This window comes from Lygodium microphyllum, chromosome 25 (assembly GCF_053477565.2).
Source record: "Lygodium microphyllum isolate KBCC chromosome 25, Lygodium_microphyllum_v1.1.10, whole genome shotgun sequence".
NCBI classification, from domain to species: Eukaryota; Viridiplantae; Streptophyta; class Polypodiopsida; order Schizaeales; family Lygodiaceae; genus Lygodium; species Lygodium microphyllum.
The window spans coordinates 114943822-114966471 of NC_141159.1; the positions used below are offsets into that span (position 1 = coordinate 114943822).

General features: G+C 41.0%; 1 protein-coding gene and 1 non-coding gene across 5 annotated transcripts in view; one reads left to right on the forward strand and one right to left on the reverse strand.

Moving 5' to 3' along the window:
* Positions 1 to 986: 986 nt before the first annotated feature.
* The window catches only part of LOC148014647 (uncharacterized), a 22351-nt gene continuing 687 nt past the window's right edge, over positions 987 to 22650 (reverse strand). The window contains exons 2-6 of one of the 4 annotated variants that reach the window (XR_015688696.1): positions 6744 to 6846; positions 5516 to 5587; positions 5180 to 5305; positions 4572 to 5060; positions 987 to 4456 (exon numbers count right to left, since the gene is read on the reverse strand). Coding sequence is in view for 2 of the 4 variants with exons in the window: in XM_087667064.1 (XP_087523190.1) it covers positions 4716 to 5060; positions 5180 to 5305; positions 5516 to 5587; positions 6744 to 6846 (646 nt within the window). In the remaining 2 variants the exon portion in view is untranslated. Of the gene's footprint in view, positions 5061 to 5179; positions 5306 to 5515; positions 5588 to 6743; positions 6847 to 22650 lie in introns of all 4 variants that reach the window. The other 3 variants (XR_015688695.1, XM_087667064.1, XM_087667065.1) reach the window with 3 other exon arrangements.
* On the forward strand, positions 1228 to 1311 carry TRNAL-CAA (transfer RNA leucine (anticodon CAA)). The gene has a single exon. It is a non-coding gene; the product is annotated as a tRNA-Leu (tRNA).

Here is a 22650-nt window from a genome sequence, read left to right on the forward strand (position 1 = left end):
ACATTCAAGTATTGAAGATTAGCTAATTTTAGAACAAAGTACAATACTTGATCAAGTCACATTACTAAACAAGGAACACTAATCTCTACATTTTAACATTAAACTACTTTTTTGGATATTTCATTATCCTATCTTAGCTTGTGTGTATAGCCAAGATAAACAATGACAATTATAGGTTCAATATGCTATTCGTCTATACCATAAAAGAATTTGAAATGTTTGACTTACTCAACCTAAGATATAAATAAATAAGACTTAGGTTACATATAACAAATGATTTACTTGACCTTGGCTCCTATGTGCAAGGTTATGTAAATCAATTGATTTAGTAACCTTCAACAAATTGGTATCCAATGTCACTTGTATTAACCGGTTCTAGTAATCCAAAATATAGTGAGTAAACAAGCTTATCTAGGCATGCCAAAGCTACCAAATATGGCGATCTACTAATTATACAATGCATAGAATATTTATTAATAGCAAATGTTAACAATTCGTACACACGTCGTATATATGAAGTAATTAATATGTACAAATTACTTGCCATATGACTAGTATGAAGTCACATTGTTGGAGTAGATTTGCCTAAATATCAACGATTATGTAGTAAATTTCTTCAAGATCTTGATACTTAACCAAACTATTCTTGAATACCAACGATTATGTAGTAGATTTCTTCAAGATCAAACTATTCTTGAATATCAACCTTATGCTCAAAATACATGCAATTCACCTTGTTATATGTCTATTTTGGTAGCCTATTTTTGTCAATTTTCTTGGTTTGTTTATGATTACTTATTATCATTAGCATATAACCATTCAAACGATGGAATAGCTTCTTTTTCTTTGATCTTAACCTTCAATAGTTAAAATTATTGTGAAAACCTTTCAAGAAACGTCAAAGCAAGAACAATATCCAATGTACAATATACATATCCAATTTTCTATGACCAAAAAAGGACAAAATAGAAAAATGATACTGGCATTCCATCATGACAAGACTTGACATGTGGGACTATTATAAGGCCAGGGATACCCAACGTTCAACATTAAAAACATGAGGTTTGATCTCAAGCTCAATCCCCACGTACTTGACGATCGAGGTACTCAACCAACAGGAGGAAATGGAGACCAATAAACTGTAGCATTCCTCAAGATATCGTCTGGCTATGTTGACGTCAACTTTTCTTTTTTCTTCTTCTTAATGCTAAAAAATTATTTCAATCAGTCAGGATGGCCGAGTGGTCTAAGGCGCCAGACTCAAGTTCTGGTTCTCGAAAGGGAGCGTGGGTTCAAATCCCACTTCTGACAGCAGAAGTCACCCCTTTTGCTGAGCTGACGGTGTGAGCAACACCGAGGAGGTTTCCTGTGCTCCGGGGACCGGACGTCTCAGTGAAAAGCATTGTTATTCATGCTATTACTGCATCACCTTCAGCCCAATAACTTACCTTTTCAACCTCTTGTAGTGAAAACTTTTACTGTAGTTATTATACATGCGATTATAGATTGTGTTATAATGAAATAACCTCAGTTACAAAACCTGAGGGCCTTACAAAGGATGATATTTTGGCCACGTCATGACTGCTCAGCATACTGAGATTACTCACCAGTTACCAAGAGCCACTACCTTTGGGGACTCTGTCCAGGAAGGCAAACTGATAGAGCCCTGGAAGATCCCCTGATTTCTAGCAATACATATGGACCTCAAAACCACCAGCCTGACCGATTGGACAGCAAGATATTTGTGCTTCTCAGTGGAATCAAGAAGACCCAGTACCCAGACCTGCAAATCTCTCTCTCCCTCTTTGACTTGGGGAAATTGGTTAAGCGCAAGTGTCTAACTTCTATTAGAGAGGCAGCCATCCCAGAAAACGTGTTGGAGAGATTCCTCCCTTCCACAGATGCAAAGGCCATTAGACATGCCCCTCTTTTTCAACTTGGAGCTGTAGAACAATGCACCTGACATTACCTTCCAGAGGAAGATTTGGTCCTTGAGTGGGAATCTCAATGCTCATGTGTTCCCATAACATTCTCTAATCTTGCCTGTTGGAAGCATGATGCCCCAAGGCTTCATATAGCACGTTACAGACTCTGCCTTCATTCCTGAGAAACTTCGACTTGATGGCCCTTCTGTTAAATGAGCTAGAGAGATCTTCCCTTCTATCCTCAGATAGGAGAAAATGGATTTTTTAATGTGGTCAAACCTTAAATTGCTGCTTTGCAGAAGGACCCATTCTCTGCTTAGCTGAACTGACTCAGATATGCCACCTTGGTTCCCTTCACAATTACCTGCCAGTAGTTGATCACCTTCCCCAATACAATGCTTGAATTTGATCAGTTGCAGGGCTTTGCACCCTAGCACGGAGACCAATGGTGGGTTGAATCTTCTTGACCAGTAGACATTGTCTTCATTGTTCACTTCAGTTGAGTCACGATTAGTGTCAGCCATGCCAAGAATAATTTCCCAGGACTTCACACCAAGTCCAGAATGAGGCCACGAGCCTTGATCTTGGTTAGAGCATGTGATCGCACCAAATCAGGGACTGATACCCCCCAGGTGCTACAGAATTTATAGTTGCTTGCTTTTAGCATGTCCACCAGCATGCATAACCAAGGTAGATCCTCTAGCCAACATGCTCTAAGGAATCTGGCCCTAAAAGCATGAACCTCCCTGGAGGGGTCCAGGAGGCTTAGACCCCTTCCAAGAGAAGAGCCTTGATCTTGTCTAGCGCAATGGGCACGGAGTACCTTGCCTTACCTTGTTTTCCCCAGAGAAATCTGCATATTATTGAGTCCCATTGCTTTTGCTCTTTTGTTTGCCCCAACGAATGAGAAGCAGACAGAAAGTGAGCATTGGGTAGATAAAACAAGAGAGAATCTTGAGCCAAACGTGACTGGGCCAATTGGTATATGCCCAGCTACTTAAACTTTCTCACAGATTTTGTTAAGCACCCAGGAGGATCTGCTTGACTCGGGGATGTCCACCCCCAGTGGTACTCCCAGATATCTGAATATGTTGCCCCTCCCCACAATGTTGCCTTTCCATTGGAGGCTCAAAATATCAGTTTTTGACATGCTAATTAACTTTGATTTGTTTATATTAATGGAAAAACCAGCAGCATGCTCATAAGCACTTAAAACCTTCATGGCCTTCTCTAGATTCTCTTTTTGGTCCTTCAGAGACATCAGGAGATCATCAGCAAACCCTTGATCTAATAGTTACTTACCTGTATCGTGGATACCATGCAGCCAACTTTTCCCAGGTACAAAACAGGACGTGGGTAGCAGCAGTAAACAGTAGAGGGCTAAAGGAACATCCTTCTCGAACACCACAAGAAACTTGAAAGGGTCCAGCAGCAGGTCATTAAGTGAGATACATGCCTGAGCATGACTGCCACCAACTTCGGAAGATTGGCAATCTCTTGAGCAATCCTGTCTTCTTTAGCACCATCCCAATGTACAGCCAGCTGACCCAGTCAAAAGCTTTTTCAATGTCCAATTGAAGCAGCACCACCTCCTGCCTGGAGGATCTTGCCCAGTCCAAGGCAATCATGGCATTGAGCATGTTGTCAGTTAGGCTCTTGGCCTTTATGAATTCAAACTGGTGCTTCTTGATGTGTTTACTTAGTAGGGGCATCAATCTGTTTGTCATAGCCTTTGCAAAAAATTTGTAGACCGAGTTGAGCAGAGAGATTGGCCTCCGATCCTTGAGATGCGGGCAATGCTTTTGTTTTGGGACCAATGCGATTGTACTCTCCAGCCAGGAGTCAGGAAAGTCCCCCCTCTGCCAGTACAAGTTTATCAAGTTTACTGTAGTCATTATAACTTTAGCTACAGAATTTCTCATTTTCACTCCACTAGGCCCATTGTTATTTTTCATGCCTCTGCTCTGCTCCAAGATGCACACGAAGCAACAATGTCCAACTTTAGTGTTGATGTTTTCCATCTAAGCTTGCTAATAGAAATCTCCTGTTAGAGTGGCCATGGTCAAGTCCTTGGTATATTGCAAAGATCGCTTGTGCTATGTTGAGTGAGAAGTATATTGTCCAGATCATTAACATAACCCCTATCATATTACATAGCTTTTCTTTCAAGTCCCTTCTGAAGAGCAGGATGGTATTATATGACTAACACACACCACCACAATGCATCCCCTCCTCCCTCTTTCACTATGTATCTTGACTACTCCACATAGGAGCTGTTGAATGTTCCCAGGTTGGCAGGCTATTCACATGTTTCTCTCTGCTTTTGCTTCCTTAGTTGTATAGTCATCTGGGTTTAATGGGTATTTTAGCTGATAAAAACGATGTTACTTCTTAGGAGAAAAATGAAAGGTTAGAAAATATGACTAAAACTCCAAAGTACAGCAAACCTGTGGGAAAATAATTGACACATAGGAGTTCGATGTCTATCCGCATTGCTGCTTTTAAACTAATGACCAACAAATAATACACATCTGCGACGATCATACACCTTACATGAATCACACTTGCAGGACACTTTACAAACTGTATACAAGGATTCTTAGTGTTGCATAGCTATCAACTATACTGGAGTAGCCGGATCCTTACACTGATGCATGCACAACTCGTTCTTCGGCAGCATATGGCAGCAATCACGAGCACCATGGCAATGATTCTCACAGAGTGGCAGAGAGACATACCAGTCATTGTAAGGCATTCGTCTCAAAACAAACACGTGTGCACCGAGCAATTTCAAGGTAAAGGCTTCTTAATTGTAGATGCAAAATTTTTACAGCAGTCCTGAACCAACTGGCACAGATGCCGTGCTTCAGATCGTGAGATATGAAAAGTTAGTATATCTTGGGCTTGTTGATCTGCCTCTTCCAGCTGCTGCTCATTCATGATACAATGGTTTTCTGGTGCAATCTCCATGGTTTGAGCAGCCTCTGTTTCAGCACTGTCAATACTGTTGTTTAGGGAACCAAACTTGGATTGAAGGCTTTCATGTATGTGTCTTTGCACCATTGTCAGTTCTGTACTGTCTAGTCTTAAGGTAGAAAGGTCTATAACTACAGTATCTAAGCTGCCAGACTGCCCCTGCATTATAAAGTATTTTAGGTTGGCAGCAGATGTGTAAGCTACTCATGAACTTTGTGACAATAAAGGTTACATTGTGTAATACAGTATGTATATAATCAGACAGGTTACAAAAGTACCTGATCAATGCGCAAACAGGGCCAACCCAAGGCATCACAGTAATTCCTGAAGGTGTTTGATAATGGGTACCGTCGGGTCCAGACCCGTTGCACCAAGTATCCCTTCTTCTTTGCAAGCTCGTAAGCCTTAAAATACAGTAAAGCAAATCATCTCAGTGCTTCCACATTTCTTACAACTATAGCATATAATCTAGGTGAAATTCATTTGAGTAGCAGGATAAGAGCACAGTTGATAGGCTTATGGTCACATCAAAATTACATCAAATCTACTTGCTCTGGGAAGGCTCTAATTACTACGATGCTATGTGGTAGTACACGTGCAAAGATGGCGCGTACAATTGGACCTGTTCCACATTTACAAAACCTCCCGACGTCCTCATTGCAAGGTTCAAACTTGTGGTATCCCACCTGGCGTAAACATCGCAGACTTGAGAGCACAACAGAGACCCACAAATACAAAGGTATACATTCCTGAACTCCAGAGTTTTTCTTTAACATATTTGTGTTTTGGTGTGGGCCAGCTAGCTTCTATCACATTGTCCTGAACAACACAGCTCGTTTAGCACAAGGTTAAAAACACAGCTCAAAGGTTCTCTTGAAGGGTGTCCCAATATTCCCTCTTCTTTCATTGGACCTAATATGGGGCTTTTTGGACCATTTGGACTTGAAATCAGGCTTTCATGATTACTCAGCCATTTCAACCTCAAGCTATATCAGACTTTCTCTGTGTAGTGTGGCATCATTATATGATTGTCACCATGCTATGAAGTCTTCTATCCTTCTTATAAGTTTTTTACTTAATGAGATGATGAACAGCGGTTTAACAAAAAAAACCGTGTGCGGGATGTGCACATGCATGTGCATGTACATATGCTCATGCATATATTGTGTTTTTTTCATGAAGTCCTCATCCCTCACATCAAATTTGCAACAGTTAGTTCCTAAAGAATGATTTGCCAATGAGATAATTGAGACACCTTCAGCAATCCACTCCATAACATACAGTTCATGATACATGGGACCCTGCAGCATAGCTGGCTTTGCAGACTGAGGGAACTTGTTGCTGCATGCAGGACACAGACCGAGTCCACCTCTGATATACTCAGTTCATTGAATTACCTGGACTCACCACAAACCTTTCAAGGCTACCTCTAGAGCTGCTCAAGATAGCCCATCCTGACATTTACCTGGATATACGATACATAATGTTATAATGGGAGAATTTTCTTCTTCACGAACACCATCTTGATGTCACTCTAATCACGGAGCCCCAAATCGGTTGCACCTTCCTTATATTATTATGTTGGTCTCTGTAACTTGTGAAACCCCACGTTGAGAAAATGAACTAATGATTAAGAGCAGACAACCACCTCATACAGGAGAACAGCCACACACTCTTCACAGGTTATAGTGTTGTTTGAAACATATACTCATTCAGTTCATGCATTTGTCCATGATGTGACATGTATTTACTTCATAAAAGAGCCAGTACTCTAAAGACAATCACATTTTATTTGGAGAATTGATTTACTTATGTACTAATTGAATAGAAGTTGACCAGCACCTTTCTTTCCTCGGTATTCAGCCGATGCGGTACTTGCCGGCTCCCAATTTTTGCTTTACTTGCTTTTCCCCTCGATAAACGCTCAACATCATCTAGAGTTGGTCTGCTTAACACAGGAAGATAAAATCAATGGCTTGGTAAAGAGATATCAAGCCTGGTAAAGGGCACTCTAATCTAAGAACTTTATGCAGGTAGACACATTTGCATACGCATGCTTACCTGCTATGTGCAGCTGCATAGAATGGTTACTGCAAGCAACTAAGAACTCTTTAGAATGCAATAAGAGTAAACTTTTCTACCAAACACAAATTGTTGGGATTGCATGCTACGAGGGGCATTCAAACCAACCATGGCACATGATCCATTCTTGATGGCCTTGTATGATGATTGGCACCTATTGATGGTCCAAAGATCCCTCTTCCCATAGCACAAGCTTGGCTCAACCTCCAGAGAGCCCTCTTCACACAGCTTGCATCTCTATAAAATCATAGCAGTTGCCTTTGTGCATCTCTACAACATCCAGCTCTATCCAAATGCCCATGAAGCCAGCCGCCATCACAAATTGTTGGCATTGCATGCCATGATGGGCATTCAAACCAACCATGGTGTATGAGTGATTCTTGATGATCTAATATAATGAGTGCAACCCATAAATCAACCAAAGAGTCCTCTACCCGTAGCGAAAGCTTGGCTAAACCATACATGATCCAAAGAGCCCTCTTCACACAACTTGCATCTCTAGAATCCTAGTCACTAGAGGCAATTGCCTTGTGCATCTCTAAGACATCTCTCTCTATCTATATCCCTATGAGGCAAGCCATCATCAATCACAAACCACATGACAAAGCCTAAGAGGAGCACCGACAAACTTTGCCAAAAGCTATGTCTATCAACAAAACATAAATTGTAGGCACTAGCATGCTAATAAGGGCCTTTCCAATCATGGTGGCTGAGAGCAAGTCCACCCAAGTGCCAATGATTCCACCACCCCAAAATAGTAGCAATGCCTCAGATAGTAGTGATGCAACCCAATGATTAAGGGTGGTAGCACCAACAGCCCCCCAAGAGATGCATTTTGCATTGGCCCCCATACATCAATATGAATGAAATCCAACTCAATAGTCTGTAGTTGACGATAAAGAGTTACAAATCACATGGTTGACACAGCCTCAACATAAGCTATAACTTCTCCCACATTCTGAAGATGTCTTGCAGGCAAGAAGTAACTTCCAAAAGAACGCCTTTAGAGATGCATTAGAGAATAGACGAGTAGGCACAAGTATCATCTATCTCCAAGCTCCCAAGTAAGCAATGGTTCCTCATAGTTATCTGGGTCCCAAATTTTTGGAATAGGAGATGGTATTTGGGGACACAAGATGGCTCGTGAAATGATATACCACACACACTTTTACACAAACCAATCCTTCATCACAGCACTCCAGGCGAGATAGCTAGGTAACCTACATCATCCGGCATCAGCCCTCCTCACCTAACATCATCATCAAGCTTCGTTTGCAACAGTTTCACACCATCTACAACAGGTTTCACCCTCTTTATCAGCCCTACATCAAATACCTGCGTTTTTGTGTTTCCTTCACTCCTAAAGGGCTGCCCAACAATTGCCTATCTGCAGCCACTTACACAAAGATCTTCATTAGATATTCTTGTTTTCTTCTCAACTGACTGACCAACAGTCACTTTGACAGCAACTATCATCTCAAAGAAATTTCAGTATATCCTTCATCTCTGACAGCCCCTGGGAACTATGTTTCGCTCCCTCTACAGCTAGTTGCCCCTTCCTTCATCATCTAACATTACCTCCTATACCCTATTGTCCAGAGGATTGTGTTTCACTCCCTCTACATTGCAGGTTTCCTTTACATATTGCCGCTTGATCAGCCAAGATAGTGCAATCATCTTCGAGCTTCGGCTACATTGTATTAGCCTGATTCATTGAGAATGATTAAGTGATTCATCATTCATCATCTTCTTCACTCTTCTTTTGAGTTTCTGAGTTTCTTTTTCTCTTAGTGTTTGCTATACACTCTTTATGTTTCTTCCTACAAAACCTATAGTCTCTTTGATATGGTATGATTGCATATACCATTGCATCACACTATTTTGATATGGTATCAAAGCATATCTGTTATTTTGACATGCTATCAAAGCAAAGGTGCTCAGAGAGCTAAAGATCCTCTTCATCAGAGAAGGAAAAGACAAGTTGCGAATTCGGTATCACCTCCACCTTACCCCCTTATTCCACTACATCATTGGGAGATACTTTCTTCTCCCTCCCACCCTCCCTTAACACTAGTGCTATGGCCTCTCCACTAGACAAACAGACCAGTGGGTGCACCTCCTGCAACAAGAACAGTCATACCATTGAAGATTGTTGGCATCGACCTTTGCTCCATACCTCACTGGAGTATATGCATCTTCCCCCATGCATTCCTTGTACCACCTCACCTTTTTGGGCCACAGAGATTATTCTACAATGGCTATCAGATTTTTATGGTCAAGGTAATAAGATGCATCCAATGTGCACCAAGTCCTTCCAAGCCAAAGGAGGATCTAAGATCTCTTCAGGCACTACGACCTCCTCAAGACCACCACAATGCACTATTGAGGTTTTCCCCAACCCATTTTCCATTGCAATGGCTTTACCGGTCACCAATTCTATAGTCGATTCCACCGAGAGATAATGGCTCTTGGGTACGATCTCGTCAATCTACTCCGTCAAGATGGACTATTCGACTCATTCCTCTTCTTTGGCTCCACAATCCACTCCATTGATAGAGTGGTTGTTGTTCACCCATGGCTCCACAGGAGCTTCCTATTTCCTCACCTCCCTTGTATCGCTCCACAGCCACTACCTCCAATGCAATCATCGAGGAGATTTTATGTGATATAGCTCCCTCACTCCCTCTTCTACACACGTTCAAGAGGCCACCTATGGAAGCTCCCTAGCTTCTATTCCATTGAAACCCTAGATGCCTTCTTCAACATTACCGGTGGTACTTTCTTTGTCATCCGACTTTCTAGAGGCTCTGATCCATGAGTTTCTTGCTTCCCTATCTCAAACGGAGCAGGATTCAAAGGGGGCTCATCTTTCTTCTACTTCAAAGGGGAATCCCATTCCTTCAACTTTAGAGGGAGTCCCTACTCATTTTGTGGATCTTCACAAACCCTTAACCTTCTTGGGGTGGTTGACATCTCCATGCCATTTCACCCCATTGATACCCAAGATCTACAAGTTATTCCTAGTTTAGGGCTTTGGACGTTTCAGCCATGGCTTGGTGGCTAGGCCTTTGTATACTTTCCAACATGGAATAACGAAGCTTTTGGTTTCTCTCCCGAGGTTGAGTTTCACATACTATCAACTCATCGTGTCTACTATTCTTTACTATGGGTCACCTTACAAGTGGAAAACTAGGATTCCATGGTTGATCTTCTTCTCTCTCTCTCCTCTTTTTCACTCTTTTTTGGCTTGAGAGGGGTGAGAAATCAAGTCATTCAATACATTTCTTCTCCTTCATTCCTATTTTGGTTTCCATTTACAGCCCCAAATAGAATTTATTTGGATCATTAGTTAGTGTCTGGGCACCATTGAATCAAATCGAGGCACCACCTGAAGGACTCCGCTGGACACCACTCGAGAGAGTTGGGGTGCCACTTGAGACAATCTCTGCCTATAAATACGGCATTGACTCCCCCCATTTGACCATCTGACACATTCATTCCTTCTAACACTCTATCACTCTCTTCCATATTCTTCTCTCCTTTCTCCATCCTCTCCACTGCCATTCACACCCCGTGAGGACATTATAGTTCGTGGCTTCTCCATCCCTCTCCATCATTGGATGTCAGCCCTCCTCACTTGGCATCATCATCAAGCTTCTGTTTGCAGCAATTTCAGGCCACCTACAGCAGGTTTCACCCTCTTTATCAGCCGTACATCAGATATATACATTTTTGTATTTTGGGATGCCGAGAAATCGCCTATCTGCAACCACTTACACAGAGAGATATTCATCAGATATTTTTGTGTTTTCTTCTCCAACTGGCTGCTTAGCAGTTAACTTGTAGCAGCCATAATCTTAGAAAGATTTCAGAATATCCTTCATCTCTGACAACCAAGGACTGCCTTTCACTCTCTACAACTAGCTGTCCCTTCCTTTATCTTTCGGAGGATTGGTGCAGGATTCCTTCAAACACTACCATGTGATCAACCAGGACAATATAGTTATCTTTGAGCTTTGGCTCCATTGTATCAACTTGTTTCATTGAGCATGATTCAATGATTCATTATTCATCATCTTCTTCACTCTTCTTCTACTTAGTTTCCAAGTTTCTTCTTCTCTCAATGTTTGCCATACACTCTGTTTCTCCCCACAACCCTACTATCTCTCTAATATGGTATAAGTGCATACTATTTTGACATTGTCTTAGAGGATACCTGTTATTTTGGCAAGAGCTTGGTATGTGCCAAGACTCAACCCAAAGCCATGAGTCCAATAGTGCAAGTAGTACAAAAAATGCAAACTTGCTGAAAACACAAACTGCCAACTGCCAAAAAAGTTAGAAATGCTTGCACAAACAGCTAAGTGTCAACTGTCCAGTAAGATCATTAGCAGAAACAGCAAAAACGGCGACTAGATCAACAAAATGCAGGCGGACTTGGAGAAAATGGCAGTTTTCCCGAAGAAAACGGCAACAAAACCGAACAGAACAGGGTCAGAACAACAAAATGCAGGTTGTCATTGCAAAATACAGGAGCAGGCTGCAAAAACACAAGCAGTCCGATGGTCACCTGGGGCTGAAAGCTGACACCCTACACAACCAGCCAACTAAAGAGCAGCAGCAAACATAGGCTAGTTGGTGCGGCCTATGCACGATCAAATCTGAAAACAGAAATCATAAGCAGCAAATAACACCATACCCAAGTGGAAGAACTATGATACCATGTCAGAATAGTGGTCAGCAATGGAAGTAGACAGACACTATAAATGGCCTTCCTCCTCGAATAGGGTGGTAAATAACCTGCTTAAGCACTATTTACAGCAATTAACAAATTCACAAAACTGAAAAGTACACTTTACCATATAATCTTGGACATTGGACCCCTTGTTGGCCCCAAAACTGGTGCCCCTTTCAGCATTTATTTAGCTTAATTGAAGAAGAAGTTGATGTACAATGGGATTCTCCCAATCCCTTTCAGTATTCCAACTCCCCTTGTTGTTCAAAATGACCATCAAATCTTTAATCTGATTTGCCCCTTGATTTGAGCAATCAATTGGCCTTCACCTGCTTTGATGGAAAATGCCCCAAATTCAATTATTTGCTGGTCCCTCCACTTGAATAGGCTAAAAACAGCTTCAGCCCTATTGAATCCAAGTCTTGGAGCTTCCAATTTCTGGCATGCTTCCGAGGCTGCTGCTAAACCCCAATTTTTGCTGTAGATTAGGGTTTACAACAAAGACATCTAAAATTTCTCAGCCTTTGGTGATCTCAATGCTGCAATCTCTGAAGCGAGGCTGTAGAAAGGCTGGGAGATGAGAGAGAATGCTGAGGAGAGAGAAAATTCAAACTTTCTTCGCAAAGAACTGAAGAAAATTTGTCATTTACTACTGCTGCCCTGTCTCAACAGCTTGTAGATGCAAAGAACCAAAGAAAATCAATCATTCGCTACTGCTGCCCTATCTCAACAGCATGTAGATGTTGTCACCTGCTGTTGATTGGTCTTCTCTTGCCCGTGGCTACCTCAGAAGGTCCTCCAATGGCTGCAAATCAGACAAGCAACATCTCCTCCCTCTCTCTTGCAAGCTGAATACACTAAAAATGTCTCTCTCGAGCGTCTAAAGACGTTTTTTAGTCTTGCATGGGCATTTCTGACAAGTGGCAACCTTCCCAAATGGTTTTTTCAGCATTATTCATAATTAAATATTAATTTTCAGTCTTTAAATACTGAAAATTTGTCTAATAATTATTTCAATGCCCTAAAAAATAATCTGACTCGCCAATAATTAAATTGGCTAGGCAACTTCCATTCTCGAATGTCTAATCATAATCTTTGACCATCAGATTGGCATTATGTACCATTAAACACCACTTCTCTAGTGTCACCAATTGACACTTATGGCCAAATGAATGACCTAGGTCAACAATTGGCACCATATACCACCAAGTACCTGTGCAGCATAACTTATAGCAACTTTTGCCTTTGATATCCTCGGGCTCATAAATTTACTCTAAACCCAGTTACACCTCACATATGCAACATTTACTTAACCATGTGATTAAAAATTAATCCACATGTTAAGTGAGGTTTCAAAAATACATGTCCTCATGACAACCCTCCCCCTTGAAATCCTTGCAATCATCCTCAATTGCACTGCCAAATGCATCAAAAGCAAAGTACTACACTAGAATTTTCCATAGGGCATCATAGTCAACACAACATTGTGCACTACTGTTCAACCATTCCATATGCCCAACATATGCTGAAAATTACCAGCCAGCATAACATAACATAAGACTCACAAAGAATCTCAAAAACATTGCCAGATTATCATGTGACATGTCCATTTCTCATGAGCTCAACTCATCTGGCAAAACCAAACCACAGTATAATGAAAACCAAGTAAAAACCATGGTTAAAACATCAATGGCATCATGACATATGCTGTTGTCCATGGAACTAGATGTAAACCATTGAAAACTAAGAATAATCTGATCGTAAACTGATCACTTGCTGATCTGAGAGCTAATTACAAACTGTTGCAAATGTAACCCCAAATTGATCACAAACTCATTGTAAAAACTGACCAGCAATCAATGCAAAAACTGATGCAAAACTAATCCAAAAAGTGACCATAAACGGTTCTCAAGCTGATCAAAAATTGAGCTTAAACTGATTAGAATTTTTATCTCAAAATTGACGCAAAATTCATGCCAAATTGATCACAAGTTTATGCAAAAGTATACTTCCAGTGCCCAAATTAAACTCATACTCATCTGCATACATCTCGCAGTGACTAGTACACTGAGTAGTGACCTCATGGCAAACATACTGTCAGCATAGTACCTTGGATACATGCTCAATACATCCAAGATCCACTACATATGAGAGTTGTCCATAACTGGAGAAGTGGAAGTGCTACCTCTCCCTTGAGCATCAAGCAATACTCCGGATCCTTGCTCTGCTTATCCATAGTTGTCAGGTACAAAAAGTACGATATGATACGGTACTAATTAGTACCTTATGATTTTATAAGGTACGGTACAATATTAGTACGAAAAAAATTTAAGATGATTTTTTAAACAACAAAAACCATAAATCATTAAATGATAGATCATAGAATACATGTTTAAAGTGGAAATAGCCATTTCATTACAGAATAAGATGAATACATGAGGGTAACCATCGCAGTCGCATGGGCTACGTAAAACATGCGGTACAACTACAATCTAGTATATCTAATACAAAAAAAAAAGACCTATATCATATGAATGATGAATCTATGATGAGGCGTCACTATCATCATTATCATCATCATTATCATCAGAACCATCTGAGTGCTCATCAAGAGAGTCTGAAGATGACTCCTCAGCATCTGATGATGACTAATGAGGTTACCATCATCATCAAATGATGGCTCCCTAGGTGGCGGCTATGTAAGCAAGGGGGGGATATCCTCATAAGGCACAGGATGTGAGCTACTAGAGCTCCACCTTACATATGTCTGCAAGCCACTTAAACCACCCCTCCTCAATGATGGAGGGCATCAAATGACCATGCCCCTGCTACCATCTACTCGAACTCCTCGCCCACGAGCATGCTGATTGCGAGTGTCACGAATATTTACTGCTATAAGCTCTCTATAGAGCTCTGCAAAAATAATCTCCTCCTCCTCGTCCACCTCCTTATGTATACTCGGAAGAGTGTCGCCCGTCAACTTGAATGTATCAACATTCACCTACACAATGCAGTGATGCATGTAAGATTGATCATTGTAAATACTAAAGTCTAAATTGTAAAGTATAAAGTTTAAACTTCAAAGTTCAAAGTTTAAAAGTTAAAACAACAAATTTTAAATGTTATAGTTAAGTGTTTAAACTTTACCTGCTTCAGACTATCCATGCTCATCATAGCCCTCATCATACGTAAGTTAGTGCGGCAATAGACTAGCCGCTCTAACTATCGTGTGCTAAGCCGATTGCGAATCTTTGTGTAAATGAGAGAATAGATACTCCAGTTTCTCTCACATGCACCCAAAAAGCAATCCTGGGCAAGGATCCTCATGGCTAAGGGCTGAAGGGTCTCCAGTGCGTATCCAAAGTTTTGCCACCAAAATAAAGACTTTACAAGTGACTCTCTCCTCCAACAAGTGGGAGAAGACAATGTATACCTCAATGATAGCTTGTCGAATGTGGCGGTAGATAAATCCACCCATCGTTTTTCTCCCCTCTTGCCCGTATCTACAGCCCACAAAAAGTAAGTGCCGAGTGGATATGAGACGAGTATGTTGATGATGCCCATTTTTTACGATCACTCCATCTGTCGGTGAGAATGGAGCAACCATATTTTATCCATGCGGCCCGAATAGGATCAAGGGCTCTATCAATCCTCTCCTTCTCTTCATCAATCTTTCTCGCCCTCATGTCGTTGTATGTGACACCGGTCCATCCTTTACATGGGCCCACATTGGCAATGACTTTTACCATCTTCTTCCATTGCTCTTGCTTTAGGACATTGAATGCAAGATTGCACTCAATCACCATGCATGCAATTTCAATGTCCGCAAGTTGTTGCCTTTCTCTAAGAAAGGCAACCGATCCACGCACATGACCAAGAGCTTGAGAGAGAGACGATTGTCTCTCCGGCACCACATGAGCCTCCACTCTTTGTCTTTTACAGGAGCCGGATGCGGATGTGAAGCCCCCACCACCAATGGTAGAGGCCTCTCCGCATCAGTTGAAGATACGCCCACATTGGATGCTTCCTCACTAGTAGGCATAGGAGTTGGTACCGATAAGCCACTTCCTCCTCCTCTTGTGGATCCCCCTCTCATCTTGGTGAGAATCTCCTCCGCAATGTTTTGAGGGATCTCCTTGCATGGAGCAACTTACCCCCCCGTCTTGGAAAGATGTTGGAGAAGCCAAGTTGCACCACCTGTATAGCGCTTCCCGCAATACTTGCATATCCAATGGTGGGAGTTGGACTTCTTTGTATCCCTCTCCACATGGATCGCATGCAAATTGAAGGCCTCGTGCTTCTCACGAGTCATGGTGCAGATGACGAATAAAGAGGCCAGAGAGAGCGAGAGAGAGAGAGAGAGAGAGAGAGAGAGAGAGAGAGAGAGAGAGAGATGCTTGAGTCTTGAAAGTTGAAAGGAAGGGAGACTCGAGAGGCCCGAGGGTTGGGATAAAGTTGAAAAAGCAAGAGTGAGATTTGGATACAATCTTTCTCTTCCTTTCATCTTTTTCAGCCTTGCCTTTTCAAAACGCAACAATACATAATTATCCTTTGCAAACAGCAAAGCACGTCTGTGGCGATCAGCTGCCCTCTTTTGCTTTTCTTGTGATCCCTGAAGTGCATATTTTATCTTTGCATAGGCTACATCCAAGTTTTCCACATAACGATTAGCCTCAAAGATCTTATCCAGAGTATGCAGAATAGGTGATACCTTCTTGCTACCCTCAACCACCTCAAATGGAGCTTTTCCCGTAGAACTATACACTGTGTTGTTGTAAGCAAACTCAACTAAGGGCAAATACTACTCCCACTGTGTCTTGTGGTCTGAAACATAATACCTCAAAAGATCTCACACTGTGGAATTTGCTTCCTCAAACTGATCATCTGTCTACGGATGGAAGGATGATGAGAATTTCAGCGTGGTACTTATATTCTCAAACAACCCCTTCCAAAATAAATTGGTCATCCAAGGGTCTTGATCACTAATGATCGACTCTAGCATACCATGATACTTAAAGATGTGCTGCCAAAACAATCATGCCATATGATCAGCCTTTATTTTCTTCCTCCACGGAATGAAATGGGCTTGTTTGCTAAACCTGCAAATGATAGTCAATATCCCATCATTCCCTGTAGGCATCTTAGGAAGCTCAAAAATAAAGTCCATTACAATGCTCTGCCAAGGCCTATCTAGAATAGGCAAGGGCTGCAACAAACCCGACATCTTTTGCCTATCATGCTTTACCTTCTTGTATACGATGCATGTCTTAATAAACTGTTCTACATCATGCCTCAAAGCTGGCCAATAAAAGAAATGCTCCATTACCTTGGCCATGACATCAATACCTTTGTGTCCTGCATACGAAGGAGCATGACTTTCAGTGATAACTCTAGGCCTTAGCTACTTTGTGGCACACAGTTGTCCATGCATCATCAGAAATCCATCTCTTAGCACAAAGTGTCCATGCCTTTGGCCATTGCAAGCTGATCATAAACATTAGCAAAGTCCAAACTTCACTACTTTTTCACCCTCATCATAGTCTTTTGCTGCCCCTTTTAGGTGTCAAGTTATCATACACTAGCTGCTACAAAAAGGATACATTTGTTGAATTTACATCAAAACCAATGCCAAATGAAGCATTTGCATAACCAACATTCATTCCTCGAGCCCCATAAGCATTCGGGGGTACAGATGTAGTACCAAACATGCTACCTTGTGCCCCAGGCATCAAGCCAATGCTGCCATACATAGGGTTTTGCATATTTCCAGTCATACTCGAATACATTGGACCTTGCACACCATGCATTGGTTGCTGCATACCATAGGGATTTGTGCCATACATTCCTGTATGCGGTCCTTGTCCAACCATAGCATGAAAAATCGTACTTCCACCAAAATATCCTAGCTGCCCCATCATAGCATGCATACACAGCTATCCAAAATTCATTGGATTGACACTTCCGTGATGGCCTTGCATTTGCATTTCTTGCCCCGTAGTTACCAACTGTTTTATTTCATTAGCATCTTTGGGAGCTTCAAATGAAGGGTTTGGCATTATCTTTAGTGCATCTTGCTATCTCGAAGGTGTAGAAGATACCTTCTTTTTCTTGCCTTTGTTGTCCTTCTTTAGAGCAATCAAAAATCGGGTAAATTGAGAATCCTTTGCCAATCCAGCAAAGAGATTTGCTGTTGTCCTCATCCAATTCTTGAACTAGTCATCAATTTTCTCTTCACTTTGTTGGTCATCGGCCTCCTTATGCCCTAAAGGCCGTGCATCTTGCCCAGCAGCAATGTTTTAAACTTGTTGTCCATGGTCTAAGCCTTGTCCAAGGTCATGCATTGCATTTCCTTCATTCCCATGTGAACATTCATGCTGAGAGACATCATCATTGCTTGAGTCTATCTCACTGTATGAAAACATATTGCTGTAATTTCTCAACTGAGAGTAAAAATCAGCACTAGCACAAAGCTTTGGCTTACAATCAGGTGCCTAGGGTCCACCAAATCAAGGGATTGAGTGGTATCCCGGCTATGGAAACATGTAACCAACCTTCCTCCTCGGATAGGGTGGTAAATAACCTAATTAAGCACTATTTACAGCAATTAACAAATTCACAAAACTGAAAAGTACACTTTATCATATAATCTTGGACATTGGACACCTAGTTGCCCCCAAAACTGACGTCCCTTTCGGTATTTATTTAACTTAATTGAATAAGAAGTTGATGTACAATGGGATTCTCCCAATCCCTTTTGGTATTCCAACTCCCCTTACTATTCAAAAGGACCACCAAATCTTTAATTTGATTTGCCCCTTGATTTGGGCAATCAATTGGCCTTCACCCGCTTTGATGAAGATGGAAAATGCCCCGAATTCAATTATTTGCTGGTCCCTCCACTTAAATAGGCTAAAAACAGCTTCAGTCCTATTGAATCCAAGCCTTGGAGCTTCCAATTTTGGCACGCTTCCCGAGGCTGCTGCTAAACCCCAATTTTTGCTGCGGATTAGGGTTTACAACAAAGAAATCTAAAATTTCTCAGCCTCTGGTGATCTCAATGTTGCAATCTCTGGAGCAAGGCTGTAGAAAGGCTGGGAGATGAGAGAGAATGCTGAGAAGAGAAAAAATTCAGACTTTCTTCACAAAGAACTGAAGAAAATCTGTCATTTACTGCTACTGCCCTGTCTCACAGCTTGTAGATGCAAAGAATTGAAGAAAATCAATCATTTGCTGCTGTTGCCCTGTCTCAACAGCCTGTAGATGTTGTCACCTGTTGTTGATTAGTCTTCTCTTGCCCTTGGCTGCCTCAAAAGGTCCTCCAATGGCTGCAAATCAAACCAACAATATCTTCTCGCTCTCTCTTGCAAGCTGAATACACTAAAAATGCCTCTCGAGCCTCTAAAGACGTTTTTTAGTCTTGCATGGACATTTTTGACAAGAGGCAGCCTTCCCAAATGGTTTTTCCAGCATTATCCATAATTAAATATTAATTTTCAATCTTTAAATACTGAAAATTAGTCTAATAATTATTTCGGTGCCTTGAAAAATAATCTGAATGGCTAATAGTTAAATTGGCTAGACAACTTCCATTCTCGAGTGTCTCTGTGCTATCTTTGATCATCAAATTGATGTTAGATACCCCGCCACTTCTTAGTGTCACCAACTAACACTTACGGCCAAATGAATGACCTAGGCCAACAACTAGCACCAAATACCACCAAGTATTTGTGCGGCATAACTTATAGCAACTTTTGCCTTTGAAATCTTGTGATTTCCTCGAGTTCCATGATCGTAAATTTACTCTAACCCCAGTTACACCTCACATATACAACATTTACTTAACCATATGATTAAATATGAATCCACATGTTAAGTGAGGTTTCAAAAATACATGTCCTCATGACAGACACTACAGGTATAGATTGGAAGGATACAAAGAATAGAGAAGAACACTACAAAGAACACAAAAACTCAAAATGAATATGCTTGGAAAATGAAATCCATATACCAAGGCACAAGAACAGTATAAAGGCTTGGGCACAACCAAGTTAATTGCACTGTGCATCAATCTCTCTCTCCATACTCAGATGCAATCGTGCTAAAGGATGAGTATCTCATGGATGATTGGTAGTGGGAGGGAGCCTACCTATAAGTAGGCAAAGAATAATGCCAACAAACAGATGACCAGTCAGCCAATGGCACCCAAAATCAAGTCAGCCAACATAAATAACATCCGGTATAAAACAAAAAATGCATACTCACACAGACTATGATACCTAGAGATGTATACTTTGCTAACAATGTCCTAACAATAGGGATACCAAGCTTATCATCCAAACTTTTGAAACCACTAGAATCTCTATCGAGGAATGACTGACTAGTATGTGTATCATCACCATCAAAACCTTCATCTTCCCTTTGTCCATGGTGGTTAACCTTTTTACATTTCTGATTGTAATAGAAGATATTGTTGAGAATATAGGACTACTCTTCTGACAAGCACCACAAAACTTACAGATTTGAATCTATTAACTTGTACACTAAACAATGGTCAACACTATGGAGAATGCAATATGCCCAGAAACTAATGTTCCCAACCTTGGGAGGCCAAAATGGGACCCAATATGACCTCAAATGGCCAAAAGACCAGCATGTCAGCCCTTATAGGCTAATTTTCAAAACACGTATCAATTGTTTCAAATTCAAATTTGATTTAATATACACTGTACTTGCACACAAAATCTCAAAGAATCCAAGACCATTGCTATGCCCTACTTTGGGTGTCTGTACGGTAGTTTTAAAAAATCTATGAATAAGAAATTGGGAGGACTTCATACCCATTGCTTGCTTGCTAGAATTCCCACTCCTTCTTTATGTCAACCTCCAAAACAACCTCTAATAATGGTAAGCCCTAATACCATGACAAAATTCATGTGGTAGGAGGACTTGCCTAAACCACTACACCAAACACACAAACAATAGATGCAAGGAAAGCTTGTTTAAACACACAAGAAAAGATATGGAGACCAAAACAATTTCATGTTCTTTGTCTTTTTTCACACACACTACAATGGATAATAAGTGTACATAAGGTACACCATGAAGAAAAGCAACCTACTAAGTCTACTAATGCATAGTTGAATATAGTAGTCGGCTAGTGGTATAACTATGCCAGCTATACGTAGATGTAACTACCTAAATGCAAGAAATAATGAGTCAATGTCCATGTGAGTTTCATGATAACCACCAATGTATTAAGTGTAGACATGCGAACCCATCTACCCAATCGGTCCATCATCAATGCCCACACTTGTTGAGCTTGCCATCTCAACAACCTCTAGCAATCTTGAGCAGAGAACCTCCAAAACTTGAGTCTTGAATCATAATTTCATGACCATTTGACATTGTTGGGTCATCCAATTTAACGAGCCAATCCAACCACAGTAGTCAACTACCATATGGTAGTTAGATGCCTTGTGCACCACTGCCTGACAATCTTACCATGCCTTTTTCCCACATCATTGACTTGTCCCTAGACTTTACCAACAAACAGGCACTTTGATATGAACACTATTCAGGACATTGCATTCTCTTCCACTAGTATAGCAATTGTCTCCGAATACATCAACTCCTAGTAAACTCAAAGCAAATGCAAAGAGTCATCTCTAAACTAAGACTTACCATCATGTATACTAAGGCTTTAACAAGCATTGGACTTACTTACATCATCTCCTTAACATACGAAAATAGCACCACTCTGGCACCAATATTTCCTAAAGCCTATATGCATCCACTAGCTCTGGCTTCTCCTAATTTGAGGTTGCAAATAGAAATAGGACGTAGTACTTCACATTATTACTGACACGAAACACTAGATGCATCTTCCAATTAGGAATCCAATTAATAGGTTAAATTACTTTGATTAACTTTCATAATGCAAAAATGACCCCTTCTTTTGTGGAGCTAACCTTGATGAGAACTCCCCAAGCTACTTCAACTACTATGTATCTTGTGAGAGCAGCACCATGAGTGGTGGACCCTCACAGATGATCATTTCTTGCTGGCATTGTCAACTTCCTTCCTTCGATATTGATGCACTCTATGGATATTATAAAAAATCTCCTATAAAAAATCCATATCCACCATCAACTAATTTGCCACATAATTACATGTAAAAGTCTCCGATGTTTGGCCAAAAGGTAGGTGTGGCTAATTATATTATTCAAAAGAAAATACAATATACTACAAATGATCAACAATCTAGCTGGAGTTGAATGCAAATCAGATCAAATATACACACACTCAAGGTTTGTGGGGGATGGGGGCAAGAAAATATGGTGGATGAGTATAATACCATTGTGGATCGCCATCCCGTAAATTGAAATATAGGCAATAGCAACCCCAAGTAGGAAGGAGACGAGCTTTCCAAGTCAGGAATAGGCACAAATTTATCCAAGCTAAAAATTGTTGAAATAGCTTCTCAAGGGTAGGCAGCTTGATGGGTCATGAGCCTCCTATAGAGTGGTAGCCTTGTAAGGTCCTCTTCGCATGATATACAGTTTACCTCAGAAATACAATCACCCATTCTTAAGCACAAGCTCAAAACGGAGACCCTCTTATCCCTTGTGCATCTGTAGAGCACAGAGCCCCTTCATAGGAGTAAAGAAATCAAACTCTCATTGAAGTGACCACCATCACTGCTTGGAGCCATTTGCTCAATGCATCTGAATTTTAAATGTCTTTCAGCTTCATGAAAGCCTGCTCCATCTGCTTCGTCCATACCCATTTGACATCTCACTTTGTGGCATTTGTAAGAGGCAAGGTCAGATTCGTATTGTGATCCACAAACTATCTTTAGATCAGAATCAATAAGAGACAATGTCACATATGCGTAGTGCCCCACGAACTACCTTTACGACAAAACCATTGTGT